The 18,118-nt window shown below is 49.5% G+C and overlaps 1 protein-coding gene across 1 annotated transcript; it reads left to right on the top strand.

Annotated features, from left to right (window-relative positions):
- Window positions 1-204: 204 nt before the first annotated feature.
- MAP6D1 (MAP6 domain containing 1) lies at window positions 205-16,525 on the top strand. The gene is made up of 3 exons (XM_074833615.1): window positions 205-793; window positions 11,896-12,013; window positions 14,663-16,525. Exons 1-3 carry the CDS (start codon window positions 285-287, stop codon window positions 14,738-14,740), a joined length of 705 nt encoding a protein of 234 aa, XP_074689716.1. The 5' UTR covers window positions 205-284; the 3' UTR covers window positions 14,741-16,525.
- The last annotated feature ends 1,593 nt before the right edge of the window (window positions 16,526-18,118 follow it).

The raw sequence follows: 18,118 nt of genomic DNA, 5'->3' as shown, positions 1-18,118 counted from the left end.
GCGCAGCAGCACCCGGGAGCGGCCACCGGCGGGGCCTGGGGAAGCGCAGCCCGGGTCCGCTCTCGGCCGCTTCTCCCCCGCCGGCCCCGGGAGCCGCACGGAGCTCCCGCCGGCAGCCCGGGTCACGTGCGCGGGCCGTAATCCCGGCGAGGGGGTGTCATTACCGGGGGAAGGGGGCGGCGGGAGGAGGGGCTGCCGCCGATGAGGGCTGAAGCCGGGTGCGCGGCCGGCTGCGGGCGCCGGAGCCGCGGGCGCCGCTGCGGGCGAGGCGGGGGGCTGCGGCCATGGCCTGGCCCTGCATCAGCCGGGTGTGCTGCCTGGCCCGCTTCTGGAGCCAGCTGGACAAGTCCGACCTCTCCGTGCCGCTCACCATCCACAACTACTCGGACATCGAGGAGCAGGAGGACGGGGCGGCCCAGCGCGGCGGACCCCCCCCGCGGGGCAGCGCCCGCCCGCCCGCCCCGGCCCCGCGCCCGCGGGACCCCCCCGCCGCCGGGAAGCCGGGCGGCCGCGGGAGGAGCCGGGCGGCGGCCGCCGGGGAGCCCTTCGCGGCGGAGACCCAGTACCGGCGGGACTTCAGAGCGTGGCCCCTCCCGAGGCGGGACGCCTTCCCCTGGGTCAGCGCCAGCAGCGGCGGCGGCGGGAGGGACGGGGCCGTCCCCCAGCCCGCCCCGGGCCGCGCCGCCTGCGCCCTGCCCGGCGGCGGCGGGAGGCCGGTGGCCGACGGCTGCGGCGGCCCCGAGCAGCTCCGGCCGCGCTCGCAGGCGGACGGCGGCCACACCACCTCCTACAGGTAACCAGGCCCCGGCGACCGCCCCGCTCCCCGCCCCGAGCCCCGGGGGGGGCTCCTGCCGCGGGCGGGGGACGCTCCTCCGCAGCGCGGGGCGGGGATGCCGGCGAGCGGCCGCGCCGGGGGGCGGGGGGGAGCTGTAACCGGGGGTGGGGGGGCAGGGTCCGCCGCCACGCCAGCGGGCTCGCCCTGTCGCCAAAGCCGCGTGGGCTTCTGGAGGTGCGGTCCTTAAAAGCGTCGCTTGCTTCCCCGGCGGGTCCCGAGCCCGGCCCGCACCTCCCCTAAAGCCTCTGCAGCAGAGCCCGCCCCGGTACGCGCCCGCGGGGCCGCCCAGCCTCCCGCCTCCCCGAGCTCCGGCCGGGGGCAGAGCGGGAGAAAGCCGGGCCGGGATCCCCCCCGCCGCCGGGACCTGTCCGCACTCGGCAGCTGCGCCCCCCCAGCCCGCCCCTGCCACCGGCTTTTTCCCTTTAAGACCCCTGGAACGCCGCGTTCGATCGAGCCAAAACCGCCTCGGGGATTAGTCAGACGCAAAGACACCGGGGCTGCACCCTCCAGAACGTGCCAGTGTGGGTAATGGGGAAAACTGTCACACACCACCTTTCCCAAAGAGCTTTTAAAAACGATTAAGTGACTTTTATGTTATTGATGCCTTCCTTTCCCTGTGATCAGCATGACTGCTACCGACACTCATTTTCTGGAGCAAGCAATCAGGCAGGATGCACCGAAATTCAGCCCCTGTTCTCCTTCCGTGTGAGGAGAGGGGATTTCAGCTCCTACAAGGCTGCTGCTGAACGCGGTACTGCTTGCACGTTGGGACCACATGCTCCCTCATAATGGTGTTTGGCAGGTTTTAATATACCTATGAGGTATATTAATAGAGCAATTATTTTTATTCCAATAGAATTCCAAGTATTTAGACACTTACTATCTATTATGTACCTAGGAGACGTTTCTTTTCATAATTGCAGTTCATTAGATTATTTATCACAGCGCTTTTAAGACAAACACACTGGGGGCCCTGGGAAGGATTACAGCCCTGCGTGAGAGAGCGTATTGCTGGTCCCACTCTACCCTGCTCAGGCAGCTGCCCTGGTACTGGTGCAGTTAATATACGACTCTGGAAGGGATAACTGCAGTGTCTGAATTTATGTGCCATCTTATCCTTTGCCACATCTCACAGGACAATCACAGAGTAAAAGAAAAGCACTTTTAAATTTCCTAGGAGCGCAGGAATTACTTCAACAGAGAAGCCTGCCTAAACAAGACTAGCAATGTTCATCTTTCGGAAACACATCCATCTCCATATTGCTGTTGAAGCCTCCCCCGCCTCTTGAGCCTGACCCCAGAGGAAGGGCACATTAGCCTACACTAGAGCTGCAGCTTCCCTACAGCTGTTCCAACCCTCAGCAAAGAGTCACTTCTCACACCTTGCCGCCCTCTGACTCGTCTGTTCATACACGGGGCTCCCAACTGCTGTCATGAAAGAGCAAAAGATCTGCAGATCACAGGACAAAGCAGTGGCGAGATACCAACACACAAATCAAAAGTTTTAGAAAAAGTGAGACCTCAGGGTAGTCGGGGAACTCCTCAGAGCTGACAGGAGGATTCATGCGGGACGAGGACAGAGGACAAGCTGGGGCAACCACCCCAGGATACAGTTCTCACATAACACCTTTAAGTTGTTTGAGGGCTATACAGAACAACTAATGCAGAGAGGGCTGTACAAGTCAAACCACCTTTGTCTTATTCTAGGAGTTCCCACAGCTTCTTTGAATTATCACCCAGTACGACACTGCAAATTTAAGAAATCCCCATACCACTGAATGTGCCCTAGAAAAGTCATAGGAGTCACAACAAGCAGCAGGAGGAGAGTCCACAATAGCTTCACAGGCTGCAAGAGTCTATTTGGATTTGTTGCTTTTTTTTTTTTTAATAAATAAATACTAAGCAGGGGTGGAGTGGCTGGTACTTGGCAGAGTCACTCACGCTCATTTTCAGTTATGCCTGGGGCACTGGGTTTGTGTTTGGTAGCTTTGGTCCCACCAAAGCCCCAGGAGTGCTCCACTGGTGTGAGGCAGGGAAGGGACAATCCACAGCACCCCCACCCTCTGCAAGCTGAGCCCCCACAGCAGGATTTCCACTAACACAGCTGCAGTTCAGTCCTGCTTTCCTCTTACCTTATTGTTTTCCAAAGGCAGCACTGCAGTCTGCAGACATTTATCTCCTCTTCAGGCAGCAGCCAAACAGCACCATTAAGTGTTGATGTTCTTCATCTTCCTAACAGGAGAAAAAGACCCTCCCTGTGCATTACGCTGTCCCTTGGTGGCCACTCAGCTCCACTACCCTCTGGCAGGTGGGACCTGCCCCGCTTCTTGTAGGCTGCACCCACCCACAGGTGAGGAGGCAGCGCTGGGGAGGCAGGAAAGGCAGATCAGCTGTGGTAGAGGCAAAGCAAAGGGGGGTTGTGTTACCGGGGGGCAGCTGGAGGGTGCTGGGCCCTCAGGAGGAGGTTGGGTGTGAACTACAGAATGCTTTTAGGGGGTCTGGGAGAAGGGAGAGGGTGTCCTGTGCAGAGACATGCAGGCAGGGACTACTGCAGGTGGGTTGGAGAGGAGCGAAGGTGTGGAAGACACGTGGTTTTGGTCAGACCTTCATTCTGTTTCAAGGGAGAACGCTGGGGAGATTCCCCCTTCTCTGCTATTGCAGGTGGATCCGCCCTTCCCTATGGCTCAGCCCCGTGAGTGGGTTGAGGGGCCCTGAGGATCGTGGGCCTCTCGTGGGTGTGGGGAGCTGCATCTGCTCCCAGAAGAAATGGGTCATTTGAGACCCACATGCTACCGGTGGTGCGGCAGGCTCCGCACCCCGCCGGGTCAGGCGTGCACCGCGAGGCTCCTGCCCGCAGGATCGGCTCTGGCAGTGTGGGTGCTGCCAGGCAGCAGCCTCCAGCTGCATTTTGTGACTTTGTCAGGTCTCGGCAGCTGCCTGGGCTTCCTTAATGTTCAAGAGAAAAGATCTGAAGGGAGGGTAACACTGGCTTGAACAGGACGGTGCAGAAAAGTTGGCGTTGATATATGGTCCACTCCAAGCTGCTAATGGCAGTGATGGTTTTCTTAATTCTGGAAGGCGTTGGGGGTTTTTTTCAGTTTTGTGGTTTGTTTGTCTCTTTTTAATTCAGGGATTTTGACTGCACAGTTCTACAACAGCGTATTGAATGTTTGTTTTTGTGGAACACCCAAGTGTAGCAGTGAGTCCCCTATAATGTTCAGCACCTTTTGTTACGCTTTTGTGCATCGGTGCACTGCTCCCATGAGACTTCATTCTGCAAGTTGCTGCTACATCTTTCTCTCTGCACTCTTTTAAGCACAGAAGAAAACTCATCTGCATACAAAACTAGCTGTGCATGGTGCAGTCAGTCAGCCTGACGTGGCATTTGCCAGAACAAAATAAACCCCCCCCCCGGGATCAGTGACCAAGACAAAAAGACCCATTCCTAGTGACTTCTGGGGGAGCCTTTCTATGGCCTGAAGAAAGATAAAGGTGGAGGGGGTGTTGGAAGAATACCTGTACCTCTGAGGAAGCAAAGATGTTTTTAATTTTGAACGAATAATTCTATATAAAGGGTGAAAGGACAGCACAGCTCCCTCCAAACTATTGCCCCGTGTCCCCACATCTTTGGGGCAGCTTCTGTCTCTGGTACCTGGATTTTGGCTGGAGTTGCAGGGTCTGAATGAAGTCAAACCCCAACTGGCCTACATGGGGGGAGCTCAGGCACACAGGCCAAGGCAGATCAATACAAGCTGCACTTGGAAGGCTAAAATGGGATGTGCTCCAACTGTGAAAAGATCCCAGCGACCGCTGCAGAGGGTTGCGGTAGAGTACACCTTACTGATGCTGGAGGAGGTGGAAGAAAGCACTGAGGGGCCCCCTCTGCACCTTCATAAGGATTTGTCCTTCTGGGTCTTGGAAGTGGCATCTCCCTTTCAGCAATAAGTTGCAGATGCTGCGTACTTCTGGCTTTGCACACGATTAATTAATTGTAGTACTAGGTCTTGATTGCATTTAGCAGACATTTTAGGAATATGTAAGTGCTTTCCTTAGCTCCCTTCTACAGCGGATGAGAGAAGCTGGTGCTGTCAGCAGGTACCTCCAGCTGGCTCTGTTCTCTGAGTGTCATCTTACCTTGTTAGAAGGCAATGGGGATGAAGGCACAACCTCTCTGCCAGGGCTGGTATTGCTGGAAGGAGAACCCTGTTCAAGGCTCAGCTGTACTTCTTTAAGTCAGTTCAGACCTCAGTTTCCCCTTCGGTAACCTGCCAGCTTTTGGAAAGCACTTCAAATGTGTAAGTGAAAATGTTGCATCGGAGCTGTGAGTGATTGTTTTGCCTCTTCTTCCCCCACCCATCAGCTTTGCTTGTATTAGCACTCAGGGGAGGGGGAGGATGACTCTGAATTTCTGCACACATGCAGTGCCAGCCCCGAGCAGAGCCTGATGTCTGAGGTTGGTGTTTCTGCACTATAGGTGTTTTGAGCAGGCGTGAGAGTCGAGAGCAGCCGACTTACTCACAGGTGGGAGGCACAGCAGTAAAGCAGACCAAGCTGGGGACCTTGAGATTAGCAGGGTTTCCTGCTCACCAAGAGTGGGCAATTTTGTTTTGATGAAAAGAAAATGTGTAGAGAGCTGGGGTCATTAAGGGGAAAGGGCCTGATGTGCCATTGCTAATGATTTTGGGAATAGCAGGGTGGAAGATCCCTCAGCAAACTGAACTCCCATCTTCTTGCGTGAGTATTCAGCGTGTGCCAGTGGTTGCACTGTGACCATGGAGCAGACATCCTCCCCACCACAGGAGATACCCCAGAATGAAGGGGAATGACCCTTTCCCCCATAACCATGGGTGCAGTCACAGAGCATGTTACTTGGCTGTCTGTACTATTCACCCACCTTCAAATACTGCTTGTGCAGAAAGGCAAGGTGAACTGTGGTGACTGCTTCATGTTGAAAAGCATCTTATTTCAGCTGTGGGGAAGAAAACAGAAAAAAACCCTGCACTCATGTTCAGCAATGTATGGGATCACAGCACACACCTGAGCTGGCAGGGTTAATAGTACTGTATATGAGGAGCTCCATCCTTGATCCAGCAAGATATTTAAATGCATGCTTATCCTTAATAATAGGAGTAAAGCTTTTATAATCAAGGCTTACAGTTATCTTTACATTCTTAAGTATCTTGGTGCTTGGGGAAATTAATACTGAAGCCCCTGATTTTGACGCTGTTTAAGAAGTAAGCTTGCTTGGTGCAGGCATTGGGATAGATCCAGAGAGACTGTGTGCTGCATAGCTTGGCCAGGGGAAGGGAGGGCTTGGAGAGGGACAGAGCTGTGGGAGGAGAGAGTGAGGGGGGCTGGAAAGAGTAGCTCAAGAGAGGATGTCTGTTGTGCAAAGTACACTGCAGAACTGAAATGGGGAAGATTCAAAGCTGTTGCATAAAGGTTGGAAGAATTTCCTCCACTCGGAGTACACCCAGACTTACATTAGAAGAAAAGGGAAAAGAATGGGAACTGGGGTCATGACAGAAGTCAAGACCCTAAGACCTGCCCACAAACCCCCATTCACACTGCTCCAATAGAGAGAAGCAGCTGCCTGTGCTATCACACCACTGTAAGTGCTTCTTCCTCAGGGATCTGTCTGTGAGCAGAGCAAGCCCCCAAAACTCACCCTAAGACAACAGTTTGAGCCTTAAGGTTTTTTTTCCCTGGCCTTTCAGTCCAGTCTTTTGCTGTTGCTTCTTTCCTGTGAGTTATGAGCAGCTCCAGGTACTGCCTGACCTTGCTACAGGTGAGAACTGAGTCAGGAAGCAGCCAGGCATCTTCTGCTTTCCTCTTCTGCAATTCCTCGGTGCTGGTCTCTCTACCCCTCTGCTATGTCTTTCCTCTACCTCTCTATTTTTTCCCCTCCATCAGCCTTTCCTTTCCCCCATTTCTGTCCTTGCTCTGTGCTCTTTGGCTGGATAGGACAATGGGCACAATCTGCTCCTGTGTCCAAGGCTTGGAAGGGCCTCCAGCACCTCACCGGTGTCTGACATAGCTCAGAGGAAAAGCAGCTTAATGGCTCCATCATCCAGGAGGGCCTCCTGGCTTTGTCCGTCATGCAGAGCTCTCACCACTGCATCCATGACTCAGAATATGTGCAGTCCTCCATTGACCAGGAGATGTCCCAGCACCCTGGTGGGTGTAAGTCTTTGTGGGAAGCGGACTCAGCCTGTGCTCTGGGAGAGCACGGCTGGCTGCCCAGCTCTGCCTGAGTAACACAAAACTGTCCCACCTGAAGGGGCGGCTACATGGCCATGCCAGGAGCCTGCAAGGAGCTGCATCACAAACAGGGAGACATTTCACACCCTACACCTTCTGCCTGAACCCCTTGCACACCTTGGCTTCCCCAACAGACATCCGGAGTAGTGTGTGCTTTGAAAAGAAAATAACATGCCCAAGCTGTGCACACAACTTTCCTTATGAAGAGAAAATAGGATGAATGTTCATCATGCTGTTTAATTCTCACTGCTGTGCTGGGTATGAGAAGGAAGAGGGTGGTGGAAGAATAAATGCAGACTAGCTCAGGCAGTATAGCTCAGAGTTAAGTTCAGCTATACGGAATGAGCCTTTTTCTCCATTTCTTAAATGAGAAATGGGACTGTGATGCAGTGGCTCAGAATGCCACTGATAATCATGCGAAGCAAACCATGACATAAAGATGAGGTACAAAAATGACAACTATGATGGCATTGGTGCCATCATTGGGGCAAAGGAATGCTATAAACATTGAAGGTAACTCTGGCTGGAAAGGGCAGCCCCAGCATTGCAAACAGCACAGTTGGTGTTTCCGCCCTCTGCCTCTCCATGCCCAACAGAACTGCCTTCCATTTTGGTGAAATTAGAAAGCTTTCTAGGTTAGATTTTCACTAGGTCAGTGAAATAAAAAAGATTTCACAGGCAGTTTTCTCTGCAAGGCCAGAAAACATTTGTGGAGCATGAAACAGGGGAAGAGCTGGAAGCAGCACTTGGGCTGGCAGCCGTGTGGCTCGCAGCACCCAGCAGCTTGAGCTGCAACAGCAGTGCACTGTGGAAGGAACAGAAGGACCAATCCTGAATCCATCATTCCCAAATCATCCTCTGACTTCTGTGAGGCCACACAGTGAATCATGATGAGAGCATCCCCCTGCCTGACCTCCTGTGTAGACTGTTCAACAGCCCTGGTACAGGTGGTCCTGCTCACCCCGGGGAGGGAGATGGCACACAACCACCAGCTCACTGAAACAGCTCTCTTCAAAGCTGGGCTTCATAATAACCCCTGGTAATTAATAGTCCAATGCTTTTTTTTTGTTTGTTTCTAGCATATACATAAGCTGTACTCCCACTTGCTCACTTTCCCATCACCACCAGGGGGTTAGACTGTCCCAGCAGGCCACTAGCGCATCTCGGTCTTACACTGCATTGATCCAAACCTTCCCCTCCAGACACATCCTGACATATTACAAAAGAAGCACCTTTCCCTGGACCCTATTAACCAATTATGAGAAGGGGCAAAGAAACAATCGACAAAGCAGTGATTTATGTGATCAAACAGTTCCACAGAGTAAGAGGGGCAACCACCTGCAAAAAGCTGCTTCTTATTCCTTCCTAGAGCGAGTCAGATGTAAAGAAATAGCAGTAAACAAAAAGCAGCCCTTCCCTTTTGATCTCTACTATTTTAAAGCCTTTTTCTTTCACAACTTCAGTGCTTTAGTACTTATAAGTACCACTGGGTCACTTCTATTTATGGAGATCAAAAATCTCACCTCTAGGTTGTAACAATGGAGAACCAAAGAGAATCTAAAGAGAGCCTGGATACTGAGTTACAGACCTGCAGGTTATTTCCCCTCCACTGCAGGTCCTTGCAGCCCCGAGGTAACCTGGTGATTGCTACTGTCTAGGGACAAGGGGAGGAGGAGGAGGAGGAGGAGGGGTACAGCAGGAAGGACAAAGATGACTGTCTCCAGCAGCAACAGTCATTGTCTCGTGTTCATCCCCAGCGGCAGCTGGATGTCACACCACACAGGGCTCTCCCCTTCTCCATGCCATTTCTGTAATTTCCTCTCCCGCCACTCTGTTCTCTTGCTAATAACTGCTACTTGTGTGGTCTTGGAGGAGACACCACCCATGGTAATGAATGGGGGAGAGAGGGAGAAGCAACGAACGGCTGAGCTGGACCTGGAAGACAGTCACTAAATCTTGGCACTTCACATCTTAAACTAAGTAACATTGAAAACAGGTAGTTCCTCTTCCCCAGGCTCAGAGTAGCTCATGCATTTTGTCTCCACTTATGACTCCAAGACCGATGTCTAGTCAAGTCACCAAAGTAGTATTTGTGCTCGTGCTCCTTCTGACTTTTGGCTATACATCTGGAGATGGGTGATGTGTCCTGCAAGCTGAAAGGCAGAGCAAATTTAGTTAGCTGTACTTTCTGGACCAAAGGTTATAATTTTCATTTCTCGTTTTGTTTCAAGTGCCCCAGCTCCCAGAGGGGATAAGTTGTCTGTGTTTTGTCCAGCCCTTCCCTGTGGCTCAGAGTCCAGGCTTCCTCCATGGGGAAATCCCAATTCCAAATAAGAAATGCTGTTGTGGGTCTGAGCCGTGACTGTATCTGCCCTCACATTTCTGTTCCCGTGGGTGAAGGGAGAGCGTTTCCTGATTGCATGTAGGTGCTTTGAAAATAGTTTTGGCTATCCAGGCTGAGAAGAGAACAGTTTGGCTCCCAGCCAAAATGAGGGTCCTGTGATCCAAAAGGGCTGTGTTCAGGGGCCTGCCAAATCAGCAAATGATCTGCTACAAAGTGGCGACTGCAGAGACAGGCAGCACAGTCATTCACTGAAAGCTGGGGACACACTCCATTGCAGCGTAATGCAGTAGGGAGACCAGCTGGCGCGAGGGTGAATGGTTGGGAATCAATGCCACCAGCACCCTTGATGCAATCTGGCTTTATGTGGGGTAGCAGGTTCCAGTTCCTGGAAACTGCTGGGATGTAATTGATGATTTTGTACCATTTTGCTGATATTTTGCCCAGTAGCTCTGTGTCCTCCCTCTGGCTGCGCAGCAGAGCAGAGCTCAGATTTAATTCTGCATTCACATGCATCTGGGATTCCCTGTCGAATGTCTTCTTGTGGCAGCGTTTGGCCAAAATCACATTTCTGCAAAGGTGCTTACTTATCCTGAGGTGTGAAAGCAGCAGGAACTGCACCAGCAGCACCAGGAGAGCTGCACAGGCACTTACCTGCTGTCTGAGCAAGCCTGAACGGCAAGATGCAGAGAAGGCAGGAGGTGGCGGCTCAGAACAGCAAGAGCAAACCGATTATAGACAAGATTTGCAGTGCACATAGACAGCCCTGACAGGGGCCTGGTTTTGCTTTCTGACAGCAGGAAGGAAGCTCTTCCACAGAGCAATATCCATTAGTAACTACGTGGATTTAAGAACTCTCTCCACCTTCACTCAAACTGACAAACTACTGTCAGCCCTGGCTGCGAGCTCCTGCCCCTTTCCTTGTGCCTGCACCCGTACTCATCTGTCCTGACAGGAGGCCAGTGCTGGCAGCTAACTCGGACAAGAAACAGTTACTTAATTTTTTGGAATTGTGTTAACATGCTGGTTTCTCACTGGCTTAGATACAGTCCAGGACTGTACCCTGAGTCTACAAATCAACCAAGAAAAGAGGCAGCATTTTAAGGCTGAGTCTATGTTAAGAAATCAAGCATAAACCAGGCAGTGGATATTTTGGTAATATACTAAAAGGATCAAGACCAAACTATACATTCTAAAATAATACTCTGCACTTCCATTCTTTAAATAAGATTTTTAAAAGAGGAATTTGCAGCTACTATCAAAATAGCAAATAGCATGCTTGGGAAAAACGAGAATCAGAAAGGCTGCGATCAAAGCTAAGCTCAGCACATTAAAACACAGCCTATTTCCGTAGCCTGGACGTGGCTCAGGACTCAGTCTTAGCCCTTGATCCTGTGTATAAGCAGCTAGTAGAACGCATTTATTATTTAAATATGCCAGGCTATAAACATAAAATTGTGACATCTTGGGTAGTCGCCTCTACTTTTGCTACAGAAGCTGCCTGAATTGGTTGCCAGAGTTACATACACAGAGAGCAGACTTCTGTCTTCTCCTGAGAGCAGACACGCCAGCTCAGCTGGCTGCTACTGCAGCATCCAGAAAGTCCTAATGGAGAGGGCATTAGTGAAGCCTGTTTGTGACAAGAGGTAGAGAGAAGCAGAGGGAAGGCTGCAGAAGGGAGCGGGCAGCCAAGCTAAGCCAGACCTTGCCATGCTGCTCTTCAGTGCTCTTGAAACATGTGCTGCCCCTTCCTCAGTGCATCTCCTCACTCATTTCTCAGATGTCACTGCGCCAAGAATAGGTCAGCCAAGTGCCACCTTTCTCAGACATCATCATGCAAAGTCAAAGCACTTGCCCCCATCTGAAGAAAAACCATCAGCAGAAGCATCTGCCAGCTGAGATGGTGCGTCCCTTCAGATGCATTTCAGACTGAGCTGCCACAGAGGCACAGCACAGCACGCAATGGTAAAGGCGCCTGCTGTTGAGCGAGCTAAAGCCAAGTAAGGGAACATCAGCAGCCTCCCTCCACGCGTGTGAAGACTAGGCACTCGCAGCCTCAGACCAAGTTGTTTTACATTGTAAGTGACCAATGAGCCAGAGAATGTTTTACATTGTAAGTGGTCAATGAGCTATCAAGCAAAAAGTCACCCTGACTTTTTCTTATAGAGGAGGAAAACACCAAGCACCTCTGTGAGAGAGCACAATTTTGCCAGGAATAACAGAAGAGTTAAGTCAGTTAGCCCTGCCTATGCCCTGTGGCATCTTTCAGCCTGGGCTTTCTGAGAGAGGCAGGCCCCTAGGCTCAGTTCTTTTATTCTCAGTATGCCTCAGACAAGTTCAATCTTATGAGCCGATTGTAACCAGCCTTGCCTTCTGGCTTTGCAACCACTCTGCGCAGAGGTACCCTGTGAGTATGTTGTGTTTTATGGGTTTTTCTGTCTTGACAATCTCATTTCAGGCAAGAGTATCGCCCATGGACTGGAGCAAAACCATCCAAGCCTATAAAGACAAAGCAAGGCTTCATTATCCCAGAAGACCATTTTGTTCAAGAGACAAGCTACAAGGCAGATTTTAAGGTAATTAACATTTTTAAAATCCCAAAGTCAATGTGAGTAAAGGCCAAAGTACACACCAGGAACTCATTTTTTATTGGTGTGGTGCATGTAAGAATAAAGCCATGTGCTCATTGACCACTCTTTCATCACTGCCCATTAGGTAATGTGGCCATCCCTTGCTTTCAGAGAGACATGGTAGAGAATGTCATACTGTAACTTATCATAATTCAACCCGAGACCAAGATTTTAAACTGCGCGGCAGTCAGGAAGTTCCAAGATTCACGATTCCCTCAGTTGAACACCTTACATACAAGGCATGTGTCATTCTCTCTGTGGAAGGTGCATTTACACCCTCTGCACACACTCAGAGCAGTCAGTGTGCACTGGTGTTAGGGCTGTAGCACAAGATTCAACCTCTGGAGCTAACATCAACCACGGACACAGGTGTTTGCATGGGAACATTTGCAGATCACAGCCTGAGGAACAGCACCCACCCAGACAGGACAGAACTCCCCTATGCTGGTAAGGGCAGAAGCTGCCCCTGCTACCAACACCAAGGAGGACATAGCTGTGGCAAGCAGCCAAGACACACAGCTCTTGGGCCTCTGAGACTTCCTTGGGATTTTTCTGCGAGTTTCTACAACCAGCATAAGATTGTTTGCTTGTTGGCAAAATACATCTAAACATTACTGAAAATCCCACAAGGAAACGTTCTCTCTGTACTCAGCATTTTCCCTGGCAGGGCCCCACATCCTCCCCATCCCCACAAGGAAGGAAAGTGCACACTGACAAGGCTCTGGTTTAGCTGCTTTTTGCATTAGACCACCGGAGAGAATGGTGCTTCACAACCAACCGCAAAAGCCATTCACAGGCTGCACCAAGTGACTCAGAAAGCAGTGATGAGGCCGGGGCTGAATTCCCCAGCCGCAGCGTGCTGTGCCGTTAGAGGTAATAGCAGCTACTCCAGGGCCACATGTAAAAAGTAAATCTTTGCCTTGGAGGACACAAGGAAGAAGTGTTTAATCAGCAGACAGTCAAGTGCCTCCTCCGCAGAGGATTGCTGACACACTGCTGCAACAAGGCACAAGCTGGGTATATCCAAGCTCTACTGAAAGTGGGACAGTTGACCTCAGGCACAACAGAATTTGCAAACCTCACCAAAACTTCCTCCTTGCTCTGAATAGTCTGGGCTGCTCTGAGGTGCAACAATGAGGATAGAGGTTATTTAACCCTTAAACCTTGCATTTTGACCCTTGCATTTAATCTTTTATTTTGACACCGGAGGGGCAAAATACAGTGTCTTCCTACTTGTCAGATAGGATGCAAATGAGAGGGTCCTAGATGAACCCCTTACAGTCTCTATCCCAGTTCTGGAGGAAGAGAAAGAGAAGTCTGGAATCCCAGACACAAACACATGCCACCACACTCTGGACCATGAAAGCAAAGGTCCCTTTTTCTGGGACAACATGGGAAAGGTGTAGTCTGGAATGAAGATGGTGCCGAGGAGCCACCAGTTCAAAGAGAAGTCAGATTCTTCCTGGTTTACACTTAGCCATTTGGACTTTCCCTCTTGCCTGAAGCCCATGGCTTTGCTGGACATGGGAAGTAGGTTTATGTTGTGTCCTAACAGCCTGCATGTAGGACTCAGACTGGTGGTTCTCCCCAGCTACTGTGTGTACAGGCTGTTTGTGATGCTCCTCTTGTTCCTCAGCATGTCAGATGCATCCCCAGGGGAATGGAAAAATCAGAACAATGCAACAAAGAGATCAATAGCTTTTCCTGTACTCTCTTTGCCTGTGGTCTTGCTCTTCTTTCTCTACTTGGATGGTGCATTGAAGTACTCAGCACCCAGCAAAGCTTTCCACCCTTCCATGTTTTATGGTCAGATTCACCCAGAGTCCTGGGCTGGATGCACAATTAAAGCCAGTCCTTTTCTTCAGATCCTTCGGGTTTTAAACATTAGGGAAGACACAAGCATCCAGGTGTCCTTCATGCTTCAGTGCAACCTCAACAGCTACATATTGGGTGAAATTCTGACTCCACAGACATTAGAGAGAGCAACTTCTGTTACCTCTACCTTTCCTCCAGGCCTGAGTAGTTTACATCCTTGTTAAAGTCCTTGCGGTTTCACAGCCTGGCATGGCCAGTAACTAGTTTTTCTCCTTCGGGTACACTGGGTCTGTGCCTCTGTTGACAGCGCACATAGCCTGTGGCCCCATAAAGCATTGCAGTGGAGCATTCTGACCGAGCCTGTATGGCATTCTCCAAAAGGTTAAGGACCAGACAGACACCACTGTAATTCCTCTCACTTAAATCCAGCACCAGTCCAGTGGTGAATTTGTTGTGATATTTGTAGAGTATGTACCAGCGGGGCTTTGTGACGAGGGCAGCTTTTTATCTTGCAGAGGTTGGCTCCTGCCAAGGCCTGCCCATCACACCACACACCTCAAGGTCCAAGGGGTGGGTTAAACAAAGCCCCTCCTCGGTGGCGCAGCATCACACCTGCCCTTGAATCATCCTGTGTGCCCAGCCAAGAGCTAACGCCTGTCGGGTAGTGGCACGTTACAGGGGAGGGCAGATGGAACATCACAACGCTCCAGACCCCTCAAACTCTCCAGACAGCCGCACCCTGTGTCACACTAACGTTTCTCTCCCCCCTCACCCCACTAGATCCCAGAGGTGAAGACCAGGTTCTCCCCCAACCCTTCTGCTGTTTTCCAGGCGCCGTCACGGATCCTCAACGTGTGAACCTGGACCCTCCTCACACCCAGGCAGCTTAAACGCAGTGTTTCTGTTAAGAAGTATCACTATGCAATTTTCATGAGGAGTGTTAAGATCAAAGAACCGGTATTATCAAAAACAGCTCCAGTGATTAATGATATGCACACACACTTTCTGTTAACACAACAAACCGCAAAGCGCTTGGTTCAGAACTGGCAAAACACGCTGCGAGGAGTGACCTAGTTTCTCACAGGAGCAGGTTCATTACTCTGCCAGCTGGCGTCACATTAGGAGATTGACTTTGGGCAGCAAAGGCAGTACTGCGGGCAACATCCCTACGCTTAACTACACAGGGTGGGAGGGAAAACAATCACAAGTGGGATGGATAATTAAAACCAAAAAGAGTCTTATTTAGCAGCACCCTCTAAGTAGGCCAGTGAAAGACAGGGAGTGTCTGGCTGACTTCTGAGCTTCTTGAAGGGTTTTGAAGTAGGACCTCAAGTGACATCACCAGGAACCATAGCATCAGAGAGGCTGGTCTGGACTTCCAGAACTTCTGAACTGCTCCAAACTGACACAGGAGCAAGAGGGGACTCAACTTTGGGAGACAGCCCTGACAGCAATGCACCAGCCTGGTTGGGAGTGGATTGCATGGACAGAGTCAGCTAGGCACCTACCAGGCTCCAGAGGATCTAAGATATTTATGTAATTTGTATAGCTGTTAGGGTGAGTGTAAATATTGTATATGGATTTTACCTAAAGCAATTTGTGATCCTTTAATGAAAAGGACATGCTTATACTTTTAATAAATGTTACCTCTTTGCATATGCAAGGTGGAAAATATTGCCTTGAAATTCCTAAATTATTGCCTGTATATTGGTAATGCTAATGCTAGGAACAACCAGAAGCGAATGTTATTTAGAAACTCTTCTTAAAGAAAAAATGTAACGTAGAATGTAAGACATCCTTCATTTTTAAGATAGGCCATTTTAAGTATCATTATTCTGAAGCTAATTTTTTTAGATTGGTGTGCATTTAACTTTTGCTGAGGTACGTGTGTTTTAAGAAAACATTTTTTAGCCTTTGTTCATCGAGACTGTAGTGGGTTTACAGTTTCTATTGCAACAACTTATGCAATATAATTAGTCTACTGCTTATTTCATGGTTTTACTAATTATTTTGGGGGAAGAAATTGAAAAACTTTTACTTTATGTGTTTGCAACACACAAATGCGTTGGCTAGAATGAAAGGAAACTATCCTCAGACTTGAACACTGATCAGTTATTCATTCATCTGTAATGAAATAGACTGTAACACAGGAGAATTTTTTTCTTAACCTTCTTACTAGCTGAAGTCTAAGGCAAATTTAATGAACTCTGGGGACTCTGCAAACACGTATGCATTGCCGATAATTCCCAGAGGAACGTACAGTAATACCAGTGCTTGCCAAAATAATTTTTCAGGAGATGCATTTTTCTGGAAATTCATTTGAAACATTCAAACTGTACTACAGGTTTTGCATGTTAGATGTTTCTAAGAATTCAATCTGCTTGTTTAATCTCTTTATAATGTTTTTAACGGTTTTGTTCAAAGAATTTAAGTTCATTTAAATCCTGGACTTTATTAACAGAAAAAAAAAAAAAGAAAAAAAGAAGAAAAAAAGGATAAATTGTCTATTCAGTTTCTCTTCTTAATTCACTGTATTTCTTAAAAAAAAAATCAACCCAGTTGTAAACAAACTGGTAATATAATAAGCTTGTATTTTATCAAATGGACTGGTTTAATTTAATAAATTAAAATGTATTTTGGCTATTGGTTCTTTCCCAAATTTTTTTTGTTGTAAAACATAACCCTTGGGTAATCAATTTGCCACTGCATTTCTCTCACACAGCTGCACACACAGGACACCCTATCAGGGAGATGCCCGACTGCATTCACAGCCATCAGCAGTCAATCTGTTACTCCTCAAGCTTATCCACAGGCACAGACCCCCAGCAAGAATGACTTCCAAGGCACATTTCAAGCTGTGGCCTAACTGCTGATTTGAAAGTGCAACTGCTTTCCAAAGGAAAGCTATTGCTCTGCAGAATTCATAATCGCTTACGGGATTTTTCTCCAACATTTTCAAAGGGAAAGCAAACCATTCAGCAAGCAGTCCATCAACGTGAAGGGGAAAAGAGGATGAACCAATGATACCAATTTGCTACATTCACTATCGAACACAGGGGCTAGATCCACTCTGATGCAGGTGCCATGCTCTCAAGACTCCCTTTCAGTGGTGCCCACAATGTGCTTGTTAACAGAAGGGGACAGGCAACTTGTGTTTCACCACAGTTTCACTCTGTCTTCTCACACAGATCATGGGAAAATGGTGCTAGCTTTGAATTTTAACAGAGATCATTGCAAGAACATTTCGGTGAGTGAAGATGCTGAAGGTACAACCAGCTTCCCTAGATAGTGCGATGCCAGCTCTTCTAGCTATGCCTCAGAGACTTCCAGGAGAAAGCCAAAGGCTCATGAGCTGTTCCTGGCTCCAACTACAGGAGGGATGAATGGAAGGAAAACCAAGCAGGTACTTACCATTGCAATTGGCTGTTGATGCAACATACCTGATTTTGCATGGTAAGTGCCTGCCTCAGTCAAATTGAAAGGTAACACACCAAGTTCCTCTGAAGAAGGCAAATCTACACAGGTTTTGCAGGCTTCAGGGAGTCACGATACCAGGACTGCTTCCAACATTGCTCTCACACTAGGGTTTGTCTTCCCAGTTGCTCTGGGTTCATGTCTAAGTTCATCAAGGCTTTCCAACTGAATCACACTGCAAACAAGGGTTATTTGACACATAAAGAAATGTCCTTTAAAAGGAAGGTTTTACACCTGACACATTATAATTTACTACCTATAGGGTGACACTAAACTTGCTTGTTTCATTCCATCTTGCTGGCACCTGGTCTGTTGGGATGCTGAGAGTGAGTTTTGTGCCAGCTGCACCCACTGTGCCAGGCAGCTGTGAACACCTGCCCTTCCACATGCTCAGGTGAAGCTCTGGTGTGGGAAATACTCCATTACTCAGGACAGTTCTCATTACCTGAACTTGAAAAGTTCACAAGCAGCACATCAGTGATTTCCCTGCTTTCATAAACTGCATGTTTCTCTTCACATTGCACTAATTTCTTGAAGGTTGAACAATCAGATGCAAGCCCATCACCTCTTACTCACACCAATTTTCTTTATCTTGGCCACTGCAGTAATGTAGATCCCAGGGACCAGCCTGATTTGCCACAAATGGATGTTGGTGCCATGGAGCCCGGAGAGGCCGTGTTTGCTTTCAGGGCAGAGATGGCACAGAAGGGATGGATGATCCCTTGTTCCTGGTGGCAGAGGCTTTGGTGTCACCAAGACTGC

This window comes from Strix aluco, chromosome 9, assembly GCF_031877795.1.
Source record: "Strix aluco isolate bStrAlu1 chromosome 9, bStrAlu1.hap1, whole genome shotgun sequence".
Taxonomy (NCBI): domain Eukaryota; kingdom Metazoa; phylum Chordata; class Aves; order Strigiformes; family Strigidae; genus Strix; species Strix aluco.
Note: the sequence above shows the minus strand (reverse complement) of the source record. Positions and strands in the feature narration are given on the sequence as shown.